This window comes from Lycorma delicatula, chromosome 7, assembly GCF_047948215.1.
Source record: "Lycorma delicatula isolate Av1 chromosome 7, ASM4794821v1, whole genome shotgun sequence".
NCBI classification, from domain to species: Eukaryota; Metazoa; Arthropoda; class Insecta; order Hemiptera; family Fulgoridae; genus Lycorma; species Lycorma delicatula.
Genome location: NC_134461.1, coordinates 52,100,525 through 52,118,245, shown reverse-complemented (window position 1 = coordinate 52,118,245; position 17,721 = coordinate 52,100,525). Strand labels below are relative to the sequence as shown.

General features: G+C 30.6%; 1 protein-coding gene across 1 annotated transcript in view; it reads left to right on the top strand.

Moving 5' to 3' along the window:
• The window catches only part of tweek (transmembrane protein KIAA1109 homolog tweek), a 260,309-nt gene that overhangs the window by 233,210 nt on the left and 9,378 nt on the right, over positions 1 to 17,721 (top strand). Inside the window, exons 81-85 of the mRNA XM_075370220.1 lie at positions 5,170 to 5,320; positions 6,488 to 6,645; positions 7,248 to 7,443; positions 8,084 to 8,331; positions 13,425 to 13,712. Of these exons, the coding sequence (XP_075226335.1) occupies positions 5,170 to 5,320; positions 6,488 to 6,645; positions 7,248 to 7,443; positions 8,084 to 8,331; positions 13,425 to 13,712 (1,041 nt within the window). The remainder of the gene's footprint in view (positions 1 to 5,169; positions 5,321 to 6,487; positions 6,646 to 7,247; positions 7,444 to 8,083; positions 8,332 to 13,424; positions 13,713 to 17,721) is intronic.

Below are 17,721 nucleotides of genomic sequence, written 5' to 3'. Positions count from 1 at the left end.
TTTTGGAAGCCAAGAAATTCCAAACAGCTAGCGATGTGTGCTCGGGCGCGTTGTCATGGTGCAGAACCCAGCTGTTGTTACCCCACAGATCTGAACGTTTGCGCCTAATGTTTTCACGTAACCGCTTCAAAACTTTACAACAGAACACCCCATTGACAGTTTGACCAAGAGGAACAAATTCCTTATGGATAATGCCTTTGATGTCAAAAAAAACAATCATCATGGACTTCATGTTGCTGCGAATTTGATGTGCTTTTTTGGCCACTGTGAACTTGGCGACTACCACTGCGACGACTGCTGCTTAGTTTCAGGGTCATAATCATACACTCATGTCTCATCACCAGTTATGATAATGAAGTTAGCGTTATCTCTTGCTGAAATTTTCAATTCACTACAGACAGCTACGCAATTTTGTGATCTTTTTGACAAGATGCGTTGCACAGACCCATATGACATTTGTACAATTGCACAAACATCATGGATTGTTTGTCTACGATCTGCAACAATAGCCTCTCGCACTTTCACAATGTTTTCCAGTGTTGCGCTTGTTGATAATCTTCCTGAACGCTCATTGTTATCGACTGTCGTTCGTCTATCTGTGAATCGTTTGTACCACAAAAAAGTTTTACTTTTACTCATAGCATTGTCACCAAATGGTCCCACAAGCATGCAATGGGTTTCTGCACCAGTTTTTTTAAGCATGAACCAAAATTTGATGCAGGTCTTTGCTCTTTAAAATCATTTAGAACTTCGCCAAAGCAGTAAAACACAACGTTACACAACCGCATGAAAGTGAACAATGCAGCCTCTCATCGTCACAGCTGTTGAACGCTGATTCACAAAGAGTACTGTTAATCACATTTAGCGGCAGCAGGTCGTACCAGCAATGTTTCGCATGTGAAATTCAAATTCCCTGAACTTTTGGGTAGCACCTCGTATATATAAATAATATAACATTGGTTGGCCAGGTTACATAGTATCTTTCAATTTTAGTTTAAAAATATTTATGTTTGTATGTAATGTTATGTAAATATCTTGTATACAACTGAAAATGCGTGATCCCGTGAGAGTGCTTTTGGAATAAAAAAATAAGGTATAATTTCATTTGTAAGCTTCTATATTACACCAAATTTAATTTTTTTACAAAAAATAAAAATTTTTAATGAATTTGTTTTTAAAAAAAAAAGATGAATTTACTAATGTTGGGATTTGCGAAACAATGTACTGACTATGCTGCTTGATAGCTTATATCCTAAGATAACATAATACCAGTTGCAGTAACTCAACACATCAAAAAATGTTACTAACAGCAGTGAATAATTATACATTATTCGTTTTGAAACAAACTATTTATATGTAAAAAGAACATATAAAACAAACTATTTTGCTTAGTGGATGTTTGACTTGATCACCCATTATTAATCTACTTGAACTTTGATATTTCTATATCAGAATTTCACAAATCTTCTTATTAATACTTATTCTAATACGGAACTGGCCAATCCGAAATTAATTCTAGTTATAATTTTAAACATAATTTATCATTATAACAAGTAACATTTTTAATAGTTCTTTATTAAATAGTCGATGGATTAGTAATACTGTAATGGATCCATTGAAGTATTTTTTGCAGAGAGGCCTTTAATAATAGTTTCTCATACCTGTATCCAGAATAAAACATAAATTGCAAACCTCCTGAACAGTTTTCCAAACAAAGTCATTGCACTCAAGCTCACACCGACAAATCCGAACACAAACTGCGTCTTTTGATGGTATCCCAGTCTGCCCCACTACCGTTCCTGAGAATTACTCAGTTTATGTGAGTGCATGTATGCACACTAACATAACGCTTTGTGTGGAAAAAGTTTGTTCCCATTGCGACCATGTTATCGTACTATGATAAAATTTTATTTTTAGCAAGAATGTGCGATAAGAATTGAATTATGCCGTGTTTATCCACAATCAGTCTTCTCTGAATAAATCCTTTTTATAAAATAAAAAGTATATAATACAAATAAAGTAACCAACTTAATTAAGCCCTATGAGCCTATTTTAGTCAAAATTTATAATGGTTACACATTTACTTTGTAATTCTGTACTTGGATTGTTCATGTTGGTTTTTGATTATAAAAATACAAAATATATATATATATATATATACACACACACACACACACACACACACACACATGAGGCATGTTTTTGAAGTAAGGCTCATTTTGAAATGAAAATAAAATTGAAAAATATGAACAAATTTTATTACTTGCACATAAAAATTACATTTCTTTTCTGCTTAGCTGCCTTCAACTGCAACACATTTTTCGTAGCATTTCACTAGCTTCTTCATTCTCTGTTTAAAAAATTCTGCCACCAGTGACTTAACTACACAGTAGTGCCATTTTTCAAATAATCATCATTGCAAACATTTTTTATGAAAGCCACTGTTAAGGTGAAGAAAAATAAAATATTTGCTGGGAACTAAGTTGCCTTTATTAAGCTGTAGGATGAATGATTGAAAATTTTCCGACAAAACTTTTCCAATTGCACTACTGTCTGTCTGATATGCTGGTGTCACCAGGCATTATCCTTCAAAAACAGAATCCCACAGGTTAGCATCCTACATCGTATTTTATAGCTCTTCTCTCTTCTAAGATTTTTTAAATTTTGCAATATGTATTGGCATTCACAGTAGTTCTACGATTATAAATTCAACAAACAAGACACCCTTTTTGTCCCAAAAAACTGTAGCCATAATCTTCTTTACTGAACATTCTTTTATGAACTTAGGTCTAGGAAATTATGAATACCATCATTGCATTGACTGCTGCTTTGTAATGTCCAAAGAAGAAATTCAGATTTCATCTCTGGTAACAATGTGATCAAACAATTAATAACCTTAATTTTTGTAATGCTGCAAAAATTCATGTGCTGCAGCAAGATATTTTTTCTTTTGTGTTGATTCACATCTTTGGCAGTCATCGTGTACATAATTTTTTATAGTCCAATTTTTCAGCCAAAATTTCATTAATCAAACATCATGAAACATCAAAGACAATTGTGACATGGTGAAGCACCAGTTTCCTCAAACTTTTTCGGCAAATTTTCCATTCGATTACGTTATATTTTCAGGAAAAAATAAATCATTAAAGAATATGTTTCAGTATTATAAATATAGAATTTAATACCGACTAAAGATTTGGAATACTGCGAAAACCGGTTATTGGAAATTAATATGGTAAGTTTAATTAATTTAAATATAAAGTTTTATTAAATAAACCACCCAATACAGAATATGGAGATATGTTGCCAATGCAATAACAGTTGGGAGCAATTACATAAGAACAAAGTAAAATACAACGTTTTAAATATTACATCAGTCCAGTACTAAACAGCAGAATTTGTTTATTCTTGTATAATAAATTTCAGAATTTGTAAAACAGTAACAATTTCAACAAATTCAGAATTCATAAATTATAAAACAATTAGTCTTAATGTACGAGGTATATTCATAAAGTAAGGGCCATTTAATCATTAAAAAAAATTAACTCTGAGAAAAGGTTTTTACAGATTTAGTTTACTACATATCTACTTCACTTTTCCACATAATCGCCATTCATTTTTAAACACTGTTAGTAACGCTGCGCCAGTTTTTTATCCTCTCTGCATAGAATTTACCACCTGGGAATTGAACCAGTTGACAGTGACAGTCTTGTTCCTTGTCGTTTTCAAACTGTTATCCACAAAGCTACTTTTTCAAATGCATGAAGAGGAAGTAGTCATTAGGTGCAAGGTTGGGACTATATGGAAAGTGTTCAAAAAGTTCCTAATGAAAATTTGGAATCTTCTTCTTGGTTAAGGCAGCGGTGTGAGGACACGCATTGTCATGAAGGAGAATTACGACAGTTTCCTGCGGTCAATTTTGGATCGCACGTCTCAGTTTGGTGAGCGTTTCGCACTACACATCAACTGTAATTGTTGATCCACGTTCCTGAAATCAAAATGACGTCCTTTTTGTCCCAGAAAATGGTAGCTAATATTTTTCAACTCTAGTACGGAGATTGCTTAAACTTTTTCGGTTTTGGGGGAACTTGAGTGGTGCCACTGCGTTGAATATTGTTTCAATTCTGCATTGGTGTAGGATATCCTTTTCTCATTGCCCGTAACAATGTGGGAGAACAAATCATCTCCATCTTGTCGATAGCGGTCCAAAAACACTCATCCATTGCACATTCTTTGTGTTGGTCGGTGAGCATTTTCAATACCCACTTTGCACACGGTGTGTGATATTGAGTTTTTCTGTGACAGTCGTGTAAATAGAGGTGCGTCCAACATGTGGAAATTCATCAGCCAGAGCACTAATCATAAATTGCCAATCACATCGCAGTTTTCGGTACACTTGTTCAATGATTTTATCAGTCTGAATACTGGGCCTGCCACTCCACTCTTTGTCATGTATATTTGTGCAACCATTTTTAAAATCTCATTACCATTATCGTCTAATGTTCCTTCACTCATTACTGTAGCTCCATACACTAGGCACAACTCCGATGAATTTCAGCTGCTGAAGATCCTTTAGCACACAAAAATCAAATCACAGTACGCACTTCACAATTGGTAGGAGAAATGATTGTCATGGACATTGCAATCTGCATTCACCGGCTGGCAAACAACTACTGAATCAAAACAACAACTGCACTGGCTTCGTAAATAGCCAATAGATGGCCCTACATGCATGAAACTGTGTTCAGATCCGCTAATATTTAAATATAAGCCGACAGCCTTTACTTTATGAATATGCCTTGTAATTATAGAATTAAATACCAATTGTAGATGTAGGTTCCCATAAAAATTGATTCTTGGAATTAATATGGTAAATTTAACTTTTTCTGTATTTGGTGGTTTAAATGTCATTTAATATTAAATTTTGTTAACACAGTGGTCAATATGTTAATATGTGATAAGATTATATGCATTTAAATTTGCTAGCAGCAAGTGAATTTCAGTTGTTATATCTACATTAAAACATGAATTTTGTTTTTTTGAGTATATTTTCTTTACAGGATTTATTGCAGAGACTGAATATAAATATTTACTGATATCTCTTTCATTGATACTGTTATAATATGTTTGTTTTATAAGATTAATTATTCAATTTATTTCTAATTTTAGATAGAGGAAAAAGTGGTTCTAGTTCAGAAAGTGCAAGTCCATCAGATCCTAAGCCAAGTGGATCAGCATGGGAAACTTTAGTACTATTTGCTGTAAATTTCAAAAGACTAAATGTTCATATGAACATGGGAAATGTAATGGGCAATGTTACGTAAGTGATAACTTTTATTTTAAATTGATATTTTTATTTTTGCAAATATTTTATTGAAAAAAATTGATTAATTAATAATAGGAATTATACAGTTTTACTGATCTCTAGGTCATTCAGTTAAGTTCATAGATTTATAAAAATAAAATTGCTATGCCCTTAATTTGTGATTACCACTATGGAATCAATGTATAACTGTGACAGTCTTCTACAGGTCTACACGTAGCTAAGTTAAGTAAGAATTTTTTATTTATTCTTTTATTTAATTCAAGCTCTGATGTTATTAAACTAGTTTACCTTAACACAAACAGATCAGCAGTATGTCGGCAAGTTTTATTGTTTGATCTCATGATTATATTTACTTTCTGATTATTAATTAATTCAGTAGTATGTTGATTATTAGAATAAGGAATTACCAATTTGTTAAATTCAGGTGCTATATTTCTTGATCCCTTAACATTAAATTGCTTAATGAAATAATTTTTTTTTTAAATGCCTTGTTTAATGCAACATCTTGTCAAGCATTCTTAGTTTGGATCTTATAGTTAACTACCTTTCTTGTTTTCAAATTAACTTATCAAATTAAAGTGATTTCAAAACCAATTAAGAAATAAAAGTTACATATCTTTTCAGAGAATATTTTTGCACTGCCATTTGCTACACTCTACAACTTTAAAATGAATTATTCAAGCTGTTATGTTTAAATTTAACAAATATGATAAAGAAAATTATGTCACCATTGTCACTACTTGGTAACAATAAGGGCCATATATATAAAGAAACAAACAAGAAAGGCCCATTACAATTGCATTACATTTTTTATTTCTTCGTGATATGTGGATGGTCAAGATAGTTTGAAATTTTATTAAATGCTGAATCGGATGATGAATGTATAAGTGAAAATTTCTATTGCAATTCATCAGAAAGTGAAGTGATGTTGGTATGATTGGGATTAGTGAGATTGCTTTTCATGTAGAAATACTTAACTTCTAAAATAATCTTAAATAAAATAAATTAATTGCATTTAAATTTCAAAATCTAAAACAGGCTACTAAAGATTAGTTTATCTTCAAACAAAGAATTAGTTGGTGTACCCGTAACTTAACTTGTGTATTCTTTCATTTAAAAAGAAAACTGTTCAGCCTAAATCTAACTAATTTTTTTTTTCAGGTGGTTAACCAAAAACTTCCGTTCAGAGGGTCGATTGTCAATAGGAAGTACAGGTCACAAAAATATGTTTATAGGTTTGGGTCTTGGTGGCAGTAGCCTTGATGCTAAATGTGGTATTGTAGGTGGTACTATTGAACTCAGCAAGATTGATACTTTCAGTAAGTATACAGTTTATCCAAAAAACTTCTGTTTCTGTAGCTGTCAATTAATTAGTCATTAAAATTTGAGGATTAATTCTTTAACCCTAGTTTTTTATAAAAATTATTTTTTAAGAATAAAATAAACATAATTTTAAAAAAATATTATTTATATATTTTTTGTTCTTTGTCTGCAAAGTGTTAAATATTAAAAGATAGCCGTAGTTTATAACCATTGAGCCCATCAGTCAACTAATTTTAACTTACTATTGTGAGCCTACATTTCTGAAATTAATTTACATTCTTAAATTGTGACGAGATCAAAACTCCACTTTGTGTGAGTGTTGCTTAATAATAGTTGAAAAATGATAATTTGACATAAGTATTTATTTAATTATTTTAACTTGTTTTTTTTTTTTAACAATTTTGGCAGTTTTTCTTTATGTAAGTAATATCTATAATGTTTATATTTAGTGTTTAGTTACATAACTGAAAATTCCATCATTTTAATGTTTTAGGACTTTTTTGTTGATCATTTCATTTTAATATTATTAAGATTACAGTGATACTTAAATATAATATCCAGTAATAAAGTTCCATTAAAATAAAATATAATTTTTCAGTTTTAATTAGAGAGGATCCTGGTATGGAACCAGATCATACTGTTGGATTGAAGCTGTTTGCTTTAGAGTTGCGTCTTGATTACATGGGTACTGGAGTTCTTATGTCTCGTGTTAGTTCTCTTGATGTATCTCTTCGAGATGAATGGAAAATGACTAATCGCAAAGCTTCGATCGATACTTTTAATCCAACTCGCCGGTAAGTTAAGATTATATTTCTTTGTAATTAAAACAATCTTCATGGAAATTTATAATCTGTAATGCCTAAAACTAGTTTGTATGAAGGCAGGTAATTTAAATTATTATACATCACATCTTCACAAATATTTTTACAGATTTTTTCTTTATAAATTTTATTTTGGACTTGGAAAAATAGCCTTTTATCTAATTTTGTGTGCAGTCTTTATAACTAATATACAATTTTTTTTTATCTTTTCATTATTATAAAGGGTAAATATAGTAATTTTCTTTAATACAAATAAAAATTAAATTATATCTCTGTACAAGCTATGGCTCTGAAAACCAGTAAAAAATGTTTTAAACCATTCATTCACTTCTATTGAGTTTCTTCAAGACGTAATATTTTACATAATGTTGTTTAATTAGCATTTCGTTTATGCATTTATCAACTTTCAAAGTAAAATATACCAATTTAATTTTACTTCATTTAGATAAGTGAAGATGGATTTTATAAAAATTACTTCATGATTTTGTTACAGTGAACTTATGATAATTATAGTGTTACAATATTAATTTTTAGTGTTTTATAATTAAAATTTATGAAAATAATTTGAAGTAGTTATTTTGAATTGACTTTTTATATTTTTTTGTTAATCTAGTCCAGCTATGATTTTTATGCATGGTGATCTTGGTTGGGATCAGCTTCAAATAATGATATCTAAATCAACAACTGTTGATCTTATGAAAATGTACTATAAATTAGATGAATTTTTCTCTCAGCAGTTCAAAAGTAGTAAAAGAGTATTTTCATCACTTGGTTCACGAAATAAAAGCAACAGTGCTAATAGTAGTAGTTTTAGAAAACGTGGTCAGCATGCTCGTAGGAGAGGGAACTCTTCTTCAGAAGGTTTGTAATACACAAATCATGTTACATATTTATTTCTTTTTAAATAACCTAACAACCTAAGTGAACAAAACCTGGAGCTAAATGAACAATCTCTCAAAACAAGTAAAAAAATAAACAGCATCATATCTTAACACCTAACACTATTATAAAATATATATTTAAAAATAAAAAAACTAGCACAGTCATATGATTCAAAACGTAAATTTTTTAATTTATTCCTAAGCATATGATGTAATTCAAGAAGATCCTTTTGGGATCTTCTTGAAATAGGATCCTTTTGGGATCCCAAAAGTAATTGAAAACATCTTGAGTAAAAAAGGTTGCTAAATTAAAATTTTAATAAATTAATAATTATGAAGGAAACCTTCAGGATAGTAAAATTGTAAATTTAAACATCTAGATAAGCTGTCTGCTTATAGCAAAGAAGGAGTTTTTAAATTCTTAACAGAATGTAGAAAAACAGTTACAAATACAAATTAAGAACTCAATTCAATAACACTTCATTTATCATCTGTCATTATATCATATTAAAATATAGATTGGAAAGTTTGTTTGCTACTCAATCACGCAGAAACTACTGCATCAATTTTGATGAATTTTTTCACTGTTTTTTTAATTTTTTGTACATTACAAAACATGTATATTACAAAAAGATTTTCAAACCAAACTTCAAGCAGCATCCAGAGCTGTAAGACTGAATATCAGACAAATGAACATCGAAGGGATCAAGTAACACATGCAAAACCATGGATAGCTGCTAGTATAGTATTAAACGATTGCCAATAAGGCTTGAGATTAAAGCACTTACAGCTAAAAATTAAATGAACAATAAATCAGAAATCAAATCTGAAAAAGTATCACTAACAAACACAATTTAAACGGTAAAATTGTAGATTCTATCCTTAAAAACTTTACAAGACTCAGAATGGTTGAAGAGTTAAATACCACATTACAATTAAAAATATAATAAATTGGAACATGTTAATCAAACTGAAAAATGTTCCTTGAACCAAAGCAGTGGTTTGGTTCAACATCCACTCTTTAAGCCCAGGAAAAAATACGCAAACCAAATGTGTCTATTCCCCATTGTGAATTATCAAAATGTTCCTGCTCAGAAACTTTACTAACTACCTTAAAATACATCCAACCTAAATTAAATATAAGAATATCTCACATACTGTTGATATGTTCAGTAGACATTTTAAGAGCACTATAAAAAATCTTGCCCATGACAATCTGTATTTTGTTATATTGATGATTATGAAAAAGGAAGAGAGTAAAAAATTGTAGTTTTCTTTTTAAGTGAATGATTAGTCAGATATTAACGATACTGACCATAAATCTCAATATAACATTGTAATTAGTTTATTCCCAGTGTAACGTTCGATAAAAGATTTCTGGGGTTTTATGTTAATATTGATCAGATTATCTAAACATTGTTTAACATAGTGTCAAGTTTTCTCAAAAAATTTAACTATCAATCAAAATTTATTGGACAATTTTTTGTTGCCATAATGTTAAGAGAGTTAAATAAATTCTTCAGTCAAAGCTTACAGGAATTGCACCACAAGCAATTTTAATTAATCATGTGATGTACCTTCTGAATTTAGTGCTATAACTAAGTTGCAATAGCATTTCTAATTATTATGTATTTTTTTGCAACTGTAAGCTGTTAACTCATATTTATCCAACATCTGCTAGCTATACTTGGGTAGCCAATACAATCATTGGAAGATGAATGAATATCCGCTTCTGTTATTACACAATTAATATTAAACGTTTTAGATGTTATATGTAAAGAGTGGGACTCTAAAATAAGCATTTACTGAAATTATAAATGATAATAAATGATTATGGTGATGGAAAAGTGGTGATGCCCTTTTAAATTAATTCATTTACTTTCAAGTTTTATGACAGCTTGTTGCAACCCAAAATTCTCTACTACACTATTAGCTATGGTAATACTAGTCAACTCCTGATTATCTGCGATAATAACTGAAAAAAAGATCACAGATAATCCAAAATTGTCGCAGTTGATCTAAAAATAATATTTAATAAAGTAATGTGTGTTAAAATGTCCTATTACAGTACTGCAGTACAATATTTATGTGCACTATTGTATTTAGGTTTAATGGTAAAAAATACAATATACTACACTACACTTTTTCATACCTACTAAAAGTATTATCCAGAAGTTTATTCAAAACATCTATTAACATAACAAATTTCTATTGTTAATACTGTACCCAAGTAGATTGTATATTCATTACTGTATGTAATTTGTAATATATTTACAAACACTTATTAAAACTGCAGTAGCTAACAAGAAAAAAATACAGACATTAAAAAAAGAATTAATAAATTGTGCATTTTACTCTTTCATATACGAGATTTGGCTATTAAATAATGAGACTAATGCTGCTACAGAAGAACTGCGCGTGTGCCAAATTTGTACGACCAACAGCTGTGTAGTATGAAGCCATCTCTTTCAATTGTTGCCACTCCAGTCTCTGTAGACATATTAGTCTGGCCATGGCCTTTGTTTGGATAATATCTGTTTTTTTGTTTTGCAGAATAAATGATAAGCATTTTATTACAGCAAAAAATTGTCATGAAATTTCACATGAAACTTGGAAAAACCACTACTGAAACTTATCTTTTATTAAAAAAAAGTGTATGGCATTGAATGTTTATTGCATGTGTGTATTGAATAGTTTAAGCGTCTCCAAGATGGTCGAGAAGATGTTCATCCGGGTTGCTCTTCCACGTCAAAAACTGATAAAAATTAGAAAAAATTGGTAATCTGATCCAATCTGACCATCAGTTAACTATTCTTGTCTTTATTCAAAGTTCTTGCTCAACTCCATGTAAAAATAAGAAAAAAGACCCAAATTATGGAAGAACAAGTCATGGGTTCTTCATCAGGACAATGCTGCGGCTCACACTGCATTGTCTGTCAAGATGTCTCTAGCGAAATATAATATCCCAGTGTTAGACCATCTGCTCTATTCGCCTGACCTGGTACCATGTGACTTTGTTCCCCAAGGTCAAATCTACATTAAAAGGAACAAGATTTCAGACCGTTGAAGTTGTGAAAGAAAAACAGCATTTGTCATGAAAAAGCTCACAGAAGAAGACTTCCAGCACTGTTTTGAACAATGAAAAATTTGCATGGAGCATTGTAGGGATAAAGGAGGGGTTGTATTGAAGGGGATAACAACTAAATATGTATAAATTTAAAATAAAATATTTTACAGCATTAGTCTTGCTATTTAATAGCCATACCTAGTAAATATATTTTTTTTGAATGAGAAGCAATTGATTGTTGTTTTAGTGACTGAAAACACTTTCTTTTAACTGAATATAGTAGTTTGCGTAGAATAATCATATCGCACAATAAGCTATCATCCTATCATATCCACAATGAATTATAGTGCAGCATTATCATATTCAAGAAAGCACACATTCAAATAGAAAATTAATGAAGGAATAAAACCTATCACAGAATGATGAAAAAACTTAAAATTTTTAGTTCTGTACAGGTTTTTAAAACTTTATTTTTTTTCAAAAGGCATTGCAGTTAAGCCCATGATTAAACTACTTACAGATAATCAGGAGTTGACTGTACTTCAAAGACCTCGGATTGAACTACTGTACATCTATCTGTGTACACTTTATAAACTTTAACAAATAATACCTAGTATTACTAACACATTCTTTCATTTTGTTTGTCCATGTTTGTGTTTACAAATCCCAGGAAAAACATATTTACAATTTTTATAAATTTTGTTGAGAATGAAAATTGAGGCCATCACTGAATATGGTTCATGCACTCCTGCATTCATGAATCATGAATTACCATTGTTACACTTATATATTAATTTGTACTTGTTTTGAGATTAAAAAATTTAATTCTGGCGCAGAGTGTGTAATCACCTAAAAATTGACTTTGTCATTCTTTGTAATAGTAAGAAAACTAATGAAATTTATATTTTTTAATAAATTATAGACCTACCTCAAAACTATGTATCATAATTCAGATCATACTGAAAATATTATCAATACAAGATTTATTTGCTTTAATTTGACACCATTGGACACCACCTGACTTCCTTATACGCCTATTAAATTACATTACACATTTTTTTCTGCACTTCATTTAAACATATTTCATTTGAAAGTGAGATAAGAGCCTCCAATTCCTTAATAAAGTAGACAGTTGCACAACTGCATTGTGATGGACACCACATAGCATCACATTTTCTGTGGTGTCTATATCAGCATTTTATATATTAATTTTGTTTCACTTCACTCAAGTAGTTATGCAAGTGAGAACATGTAGGATCTGTAACCATGCACACATTGGTTAGAATCCATCAAATACATTTAAAAAAAATTTAATTTATTAATAATTATTAGCCTCTGTAAAAATGTTTGAATTAAAATGAAAAGTACATAAACTTTTATTTCACTAATAACTTCTGGTTTTTTTTCATTTTTTTATTGTTATGGAATTATTATTTATTGTAAAATTGTTTTACAATCAGAGGTTAATAATTATTAATAAATCAGTATATTTAAATTTCAAAAAAAAAAGGAAGTAAAGTCGGATTTGAACTTACGTGCTTTCCCTTTGTAAGATCCAAATATTTCATTAAATAAAATTTTATTTGTCTTATAACTCTGGAACCAATGAAGATAAATACCAGTTATGATATATCGCTGAAAAGCTCTCAGTGAGGGCTTATTACTGCAGTTAAGAAAAAGTCCACATTTCTTTAATTTTGGGCTTTTTTTTAGACATTTTTGGTCAAGTTTATTGCATTCAAAAGGGGAGGTGCACAACTAGGTGTTACAACAGTCCTAAATCCAAGATTTTAACATTCTACAGCTAATCATTTTTGAGTTATGCAAGATACATATATATGTACAGACATCACACCGAATTAGTTAAAATGGATTCAGGGATGATCAAACTGGATATTTCCATTGAAATCTGAAATTTTTGCAATTACAATACTTTCTCTGCTTCATACAAGGAAGTAAAAAACAATAACGGAAAGGTAATTAATTTCTGTTATTTTTTATTACAGTTCCACAGCCACCACAGCAGTCAGCATGGGTTGTGCAGGATGCAAAACATCACAGACACTGGCAAAAAGTATTTGCAATGGTTGCCGGTTTACATTTGTCAACTGTCCGTTTACCTTTACCTGATTCGGGTACAGTACTTGGTGGTACCATGGAACTGCATGGGACAAACATATCATTGGCTTGTTTCCACGGTATAAATTTTAAGTCAAAATCATGGGCTTTATTCTCTCTTAAAGAACCATTTATATCATTTGCTACAGAAGCTCAAGAAGTTCACTCTAGTGATTGTAAGTTTAATTTTAGCTGAAATTAATATACATTTATACCTAGTTTAATTTATTTTAATTTTTGAAATGGGTTGATCGAAAAAAGTTAATTTTCTCATAAAATAAATGTGTTTGTTCATGCACACATTTATGATGTTAAAAGGAAGTAAGTGTTGCTGTCCAATAAGGATAATGTAGATATTTAATTGGTACTTGTTCACCTCTTGACTAATGATTTAATTGTTTATCATCATAGTATTGAAGAGTTATGTTTAAAAAATATATTTTTAAACTAATTACAACATTTTGTTACAATCAGTTGGATAAATGAATGAAATTTCTGTAGGTGTTTTTCAGCTTAAGTATCAGTTTATGATAAAATTCTGTTTCATGAAGAAGAAAAATTGCTATATTCTCAAAAACAGTAATTCCTGGTTTTAATTTTTTTCTTTAGAAGAAAGATATTTTTATCTGAAAAGTACATTTTCTTCTTTTTTTTAAAGAAATTCCTTATTGTTTATTCCGTTGTAATTCTTTTGTTGCCTATCAGTAATTTTTACTTTAATGAAGTTATAAAACGTGTAAGTTTATACTGCAATATAGATTTTTAATGTAAATAAATTTATGATTAATCGCAAATTAATTTCTTCTCCAGTATACTATCTTTGTCTATCCTAATATATTTAACATTCAGGTGAGTTGGATCCCAGAAATCTCTGCAGTATAAATTAACTGTAAAGTTTCTTACCTCTGTATGTACTAGGTCTGTTCAGAAAATAACCAAACATTTTTAATTACTTGCCAGAGATATTTAGTGATATGTAGTTGGCAGCATTGTGTTTCGCTTAACCTCTTCTGTAACCACATGTTCTTGGATTGTTGATATCTCGTTTAGTTTTTGTGTTATTGTTATTTGAGTGCAATATGTTTTAAGTGCTAGTAGCGATTTTTTGATGATTGAACTTTTGTCTCAATGTCATGGCTGTAAACTGTAAACCCAGGTTTCGTCTCCCATTACGATCCTTTGGTTGAAAGTTTCATTGTCATTGACTTGTTCAAGAAGTTGGGACAAACGTAAACTCAATGTTCTTTCTGCTGTTTGGTCATCAAACAAGGAACAAATTTTGCTGCAAATTTATGCATATTCAATTTTTCAGTCAAAATGTCATGGAATGATCCAGTCAAGATGCTATCTTCTTCTGCAAGTTTTTTGACAGTCAATCGGCGATTTGTACGCACCAGATCGTTGATTTTCTGAACTTGGGTATCATCAATTGCAGTTGAAGGCCTTTTTGGTGGAGGGTCATCTTCAATCAACTGATGACAACTTTTAAATCGTGAAAACCATTCATAATATTGTCTACGACTCAGAGCATCATCTCCGTAAGCTTGTTTCAAAAGTTGAAATGTCTCTGTGAAAGTATTCCCCAGTTTCATGCAAAATTTTACGTTGTATCGTTGCTCCCAAATCACATATTGCTACTAACGCTTAAGCATGTTGAACAATGTTATTGTTGACTAACAATAACAAGAAAACTAAACAAGTTATCAACAATCCAAGAACATGTCACTAAATATTTCCATTGGCACGTAATTGAAAATGTTTATTATTTTCTGATTAGACCTTGTACAGCTGATATGTTTATACCACATAAAACAAAAGTTTCTATATTCCTTTTAAATTATACCTTTTTTAAATTATGATTTTTTTCTAAATTACATGAACAAAATCTTTTAAAATACTCTTCATTTATTAATTGCCATATTTGTAAGCTTTAACTAAGAACTAAAGTTATGTTGTAAATTAACTCAAATCTATATTAATATATTATGTTTTAGATAAAAGCTGGTTACACTTACTACTTGCAGATTATTTGCAGTTATGCTGACTATGCATGGGAAAATGAAACCCATTCGTTGTTCCATTATTGTTTATAAATTTTCAGCTTTTTGCAGGAAGTTGTAAATTCCTTTATAGGATTTTTTACAATTTTACTGTGAGCTTTCTTATTCCACCAGTAAAGAATTATTCATTTTTGTGTCTGAGCCTTACTTCTTATACCGCATTCTTCACCTGCTTATTGTTGCCTAACTCGGCACCTCATAAAAACTCTGAGATGATCAACAAAAGTAATCTGATGGTGCGTGACAAAGGTGGACATGGCAACACCTTCCAACCCAACCCAACTTTTGAATAAATTTTCTTGTCGTTGTAACATTGTATCATGTCTTTTTGCACCATGTCTTAACGTGTAGAAAAATTATGCCTTTTGAGAGAACTATGAAGTGTTCTTATTGCAGGCTATAATTTGTTTTCTAGCATGTCGCAATAGTACTTATTGTTAATTGTACATTGTTATTCCCAAATATTTTTCAATAAATTGGGCCCTTTATAGTCCCAAAATATCATTAGCATCACTTTGCTGGCTGATACATAGGTTTTCCTGGTGGGCACTCAGATGTTTCCACTTCATAGTCTGAGATTTGGATTCTGGTTCAAAATTATGAACCCAAATTTTACCACAATTTAAAAGATTGCTTAATAACAGTTTTTACCATTATTAATGGTTTTTACCTTCTGCTAAAAACAATTGTTTAAGTATGGTACTTAAATGATTATTGTACCTTGATTTTTAATTTGTACATGACAACATGGTAATTATACAACTTGAATTCAGGTGCCTGATTTTGAGTCAGCTGTCTCAGAACCCATCTTAATCATATTTTTATGTAATTCAGCTTACGATGGTTAATGGAATTGATAGTGCTGATACTCACAACAAATTTCAGCAATTTCGCAAATTTGTATGTGTCTGTCCTTGAAAATATTATTCGTGCAATTTTGCAATGCATCGGTCAAAACTTCCATCAGTCTTCCACTACAATGAAAATCAGTGATACTTGTTCTGCCCAGTTTAAACTATTCAATTCACTTATAAAAATGTTCATGGTAATACACTTTTACCATACTGTTTTCACTGCTGCTAGTGAATTTTGGAAAGTTTTACACTTTTAGAAAATAAAAACCCTATCAAAGGATGCTGTTCTTCCACAGGACATGTTTCAATCAGAGCCAACATTTTGAAATACAGAAAAGAGGTTTTAATAATAGACATTTTTTTAACAGCTATTTTCGATGATTTTTTAAACAGATATTTTCAATCTCAGACGTGTCAGCCTTGAACATCAGACTGTTTCAGTTAATTCTAGTAAATTATTTTCTGCTGTGTCTTAAATTGTTGAACCCTCATGTAATTCTTTACTCTCGGTTGTTGTGCTTTTACACGATTGGTAGTAAGAACAAATAAGCTGTAAGTGGGAAATAACTAAGCCCTTAAATTAGTTTCATTGAAAAATTTATATCCAGGATTAGATATCTTTTAATTGTTAACTATTTTTTTTTTCATAAGAAGCTTGTTAACAGTTCAACTTTCTATCTATGAGAATCATCCATTCATCAAGGTGAGCATAACTTTACCTCAGAATTGAGAAGGATATCCTTTCTTTTATTGCATATTTAGATTCATATTAGATGCTGGATGTCTGTAATCTAAGAGAACTGTCCACTAAGACAGATAATATTACCTCACATATAAAATATTTTCCATCAGAGTAAAAAGAAAAACCTAGTTACACTTTTACCATTCCTAGAGTTATTTGGAAATTGCTTTCATTTTGGAATAGATAGTCCTTGGAAACATAAATTAAATCTCTAAAATTTAAATTCTGTATCTCTTGAATTGCTTCCTTGTTCAAGGATTATTGACCCTTACAAACATAAAAAGTGATTTATAATATGAGGATCGATCCAGAAATAAGGTTCCCAAAGAGCTCCAGCCACATGGGAAGGTGTGAGGTGAAATCTGGCAACACCACTGTATGTGGCTGTTCTTCCACTCTCGATTCCACTTCGCTGCGCCGCTCAGTCTTGGCTCAGCAGCCGTCCGAGATGTAGGTTCGCAAGATTTGTTCTGTAATTCGCTTTTTGCACGCCAAAGGGACTCCACTCGTGGTTATTCATCATCAGTTG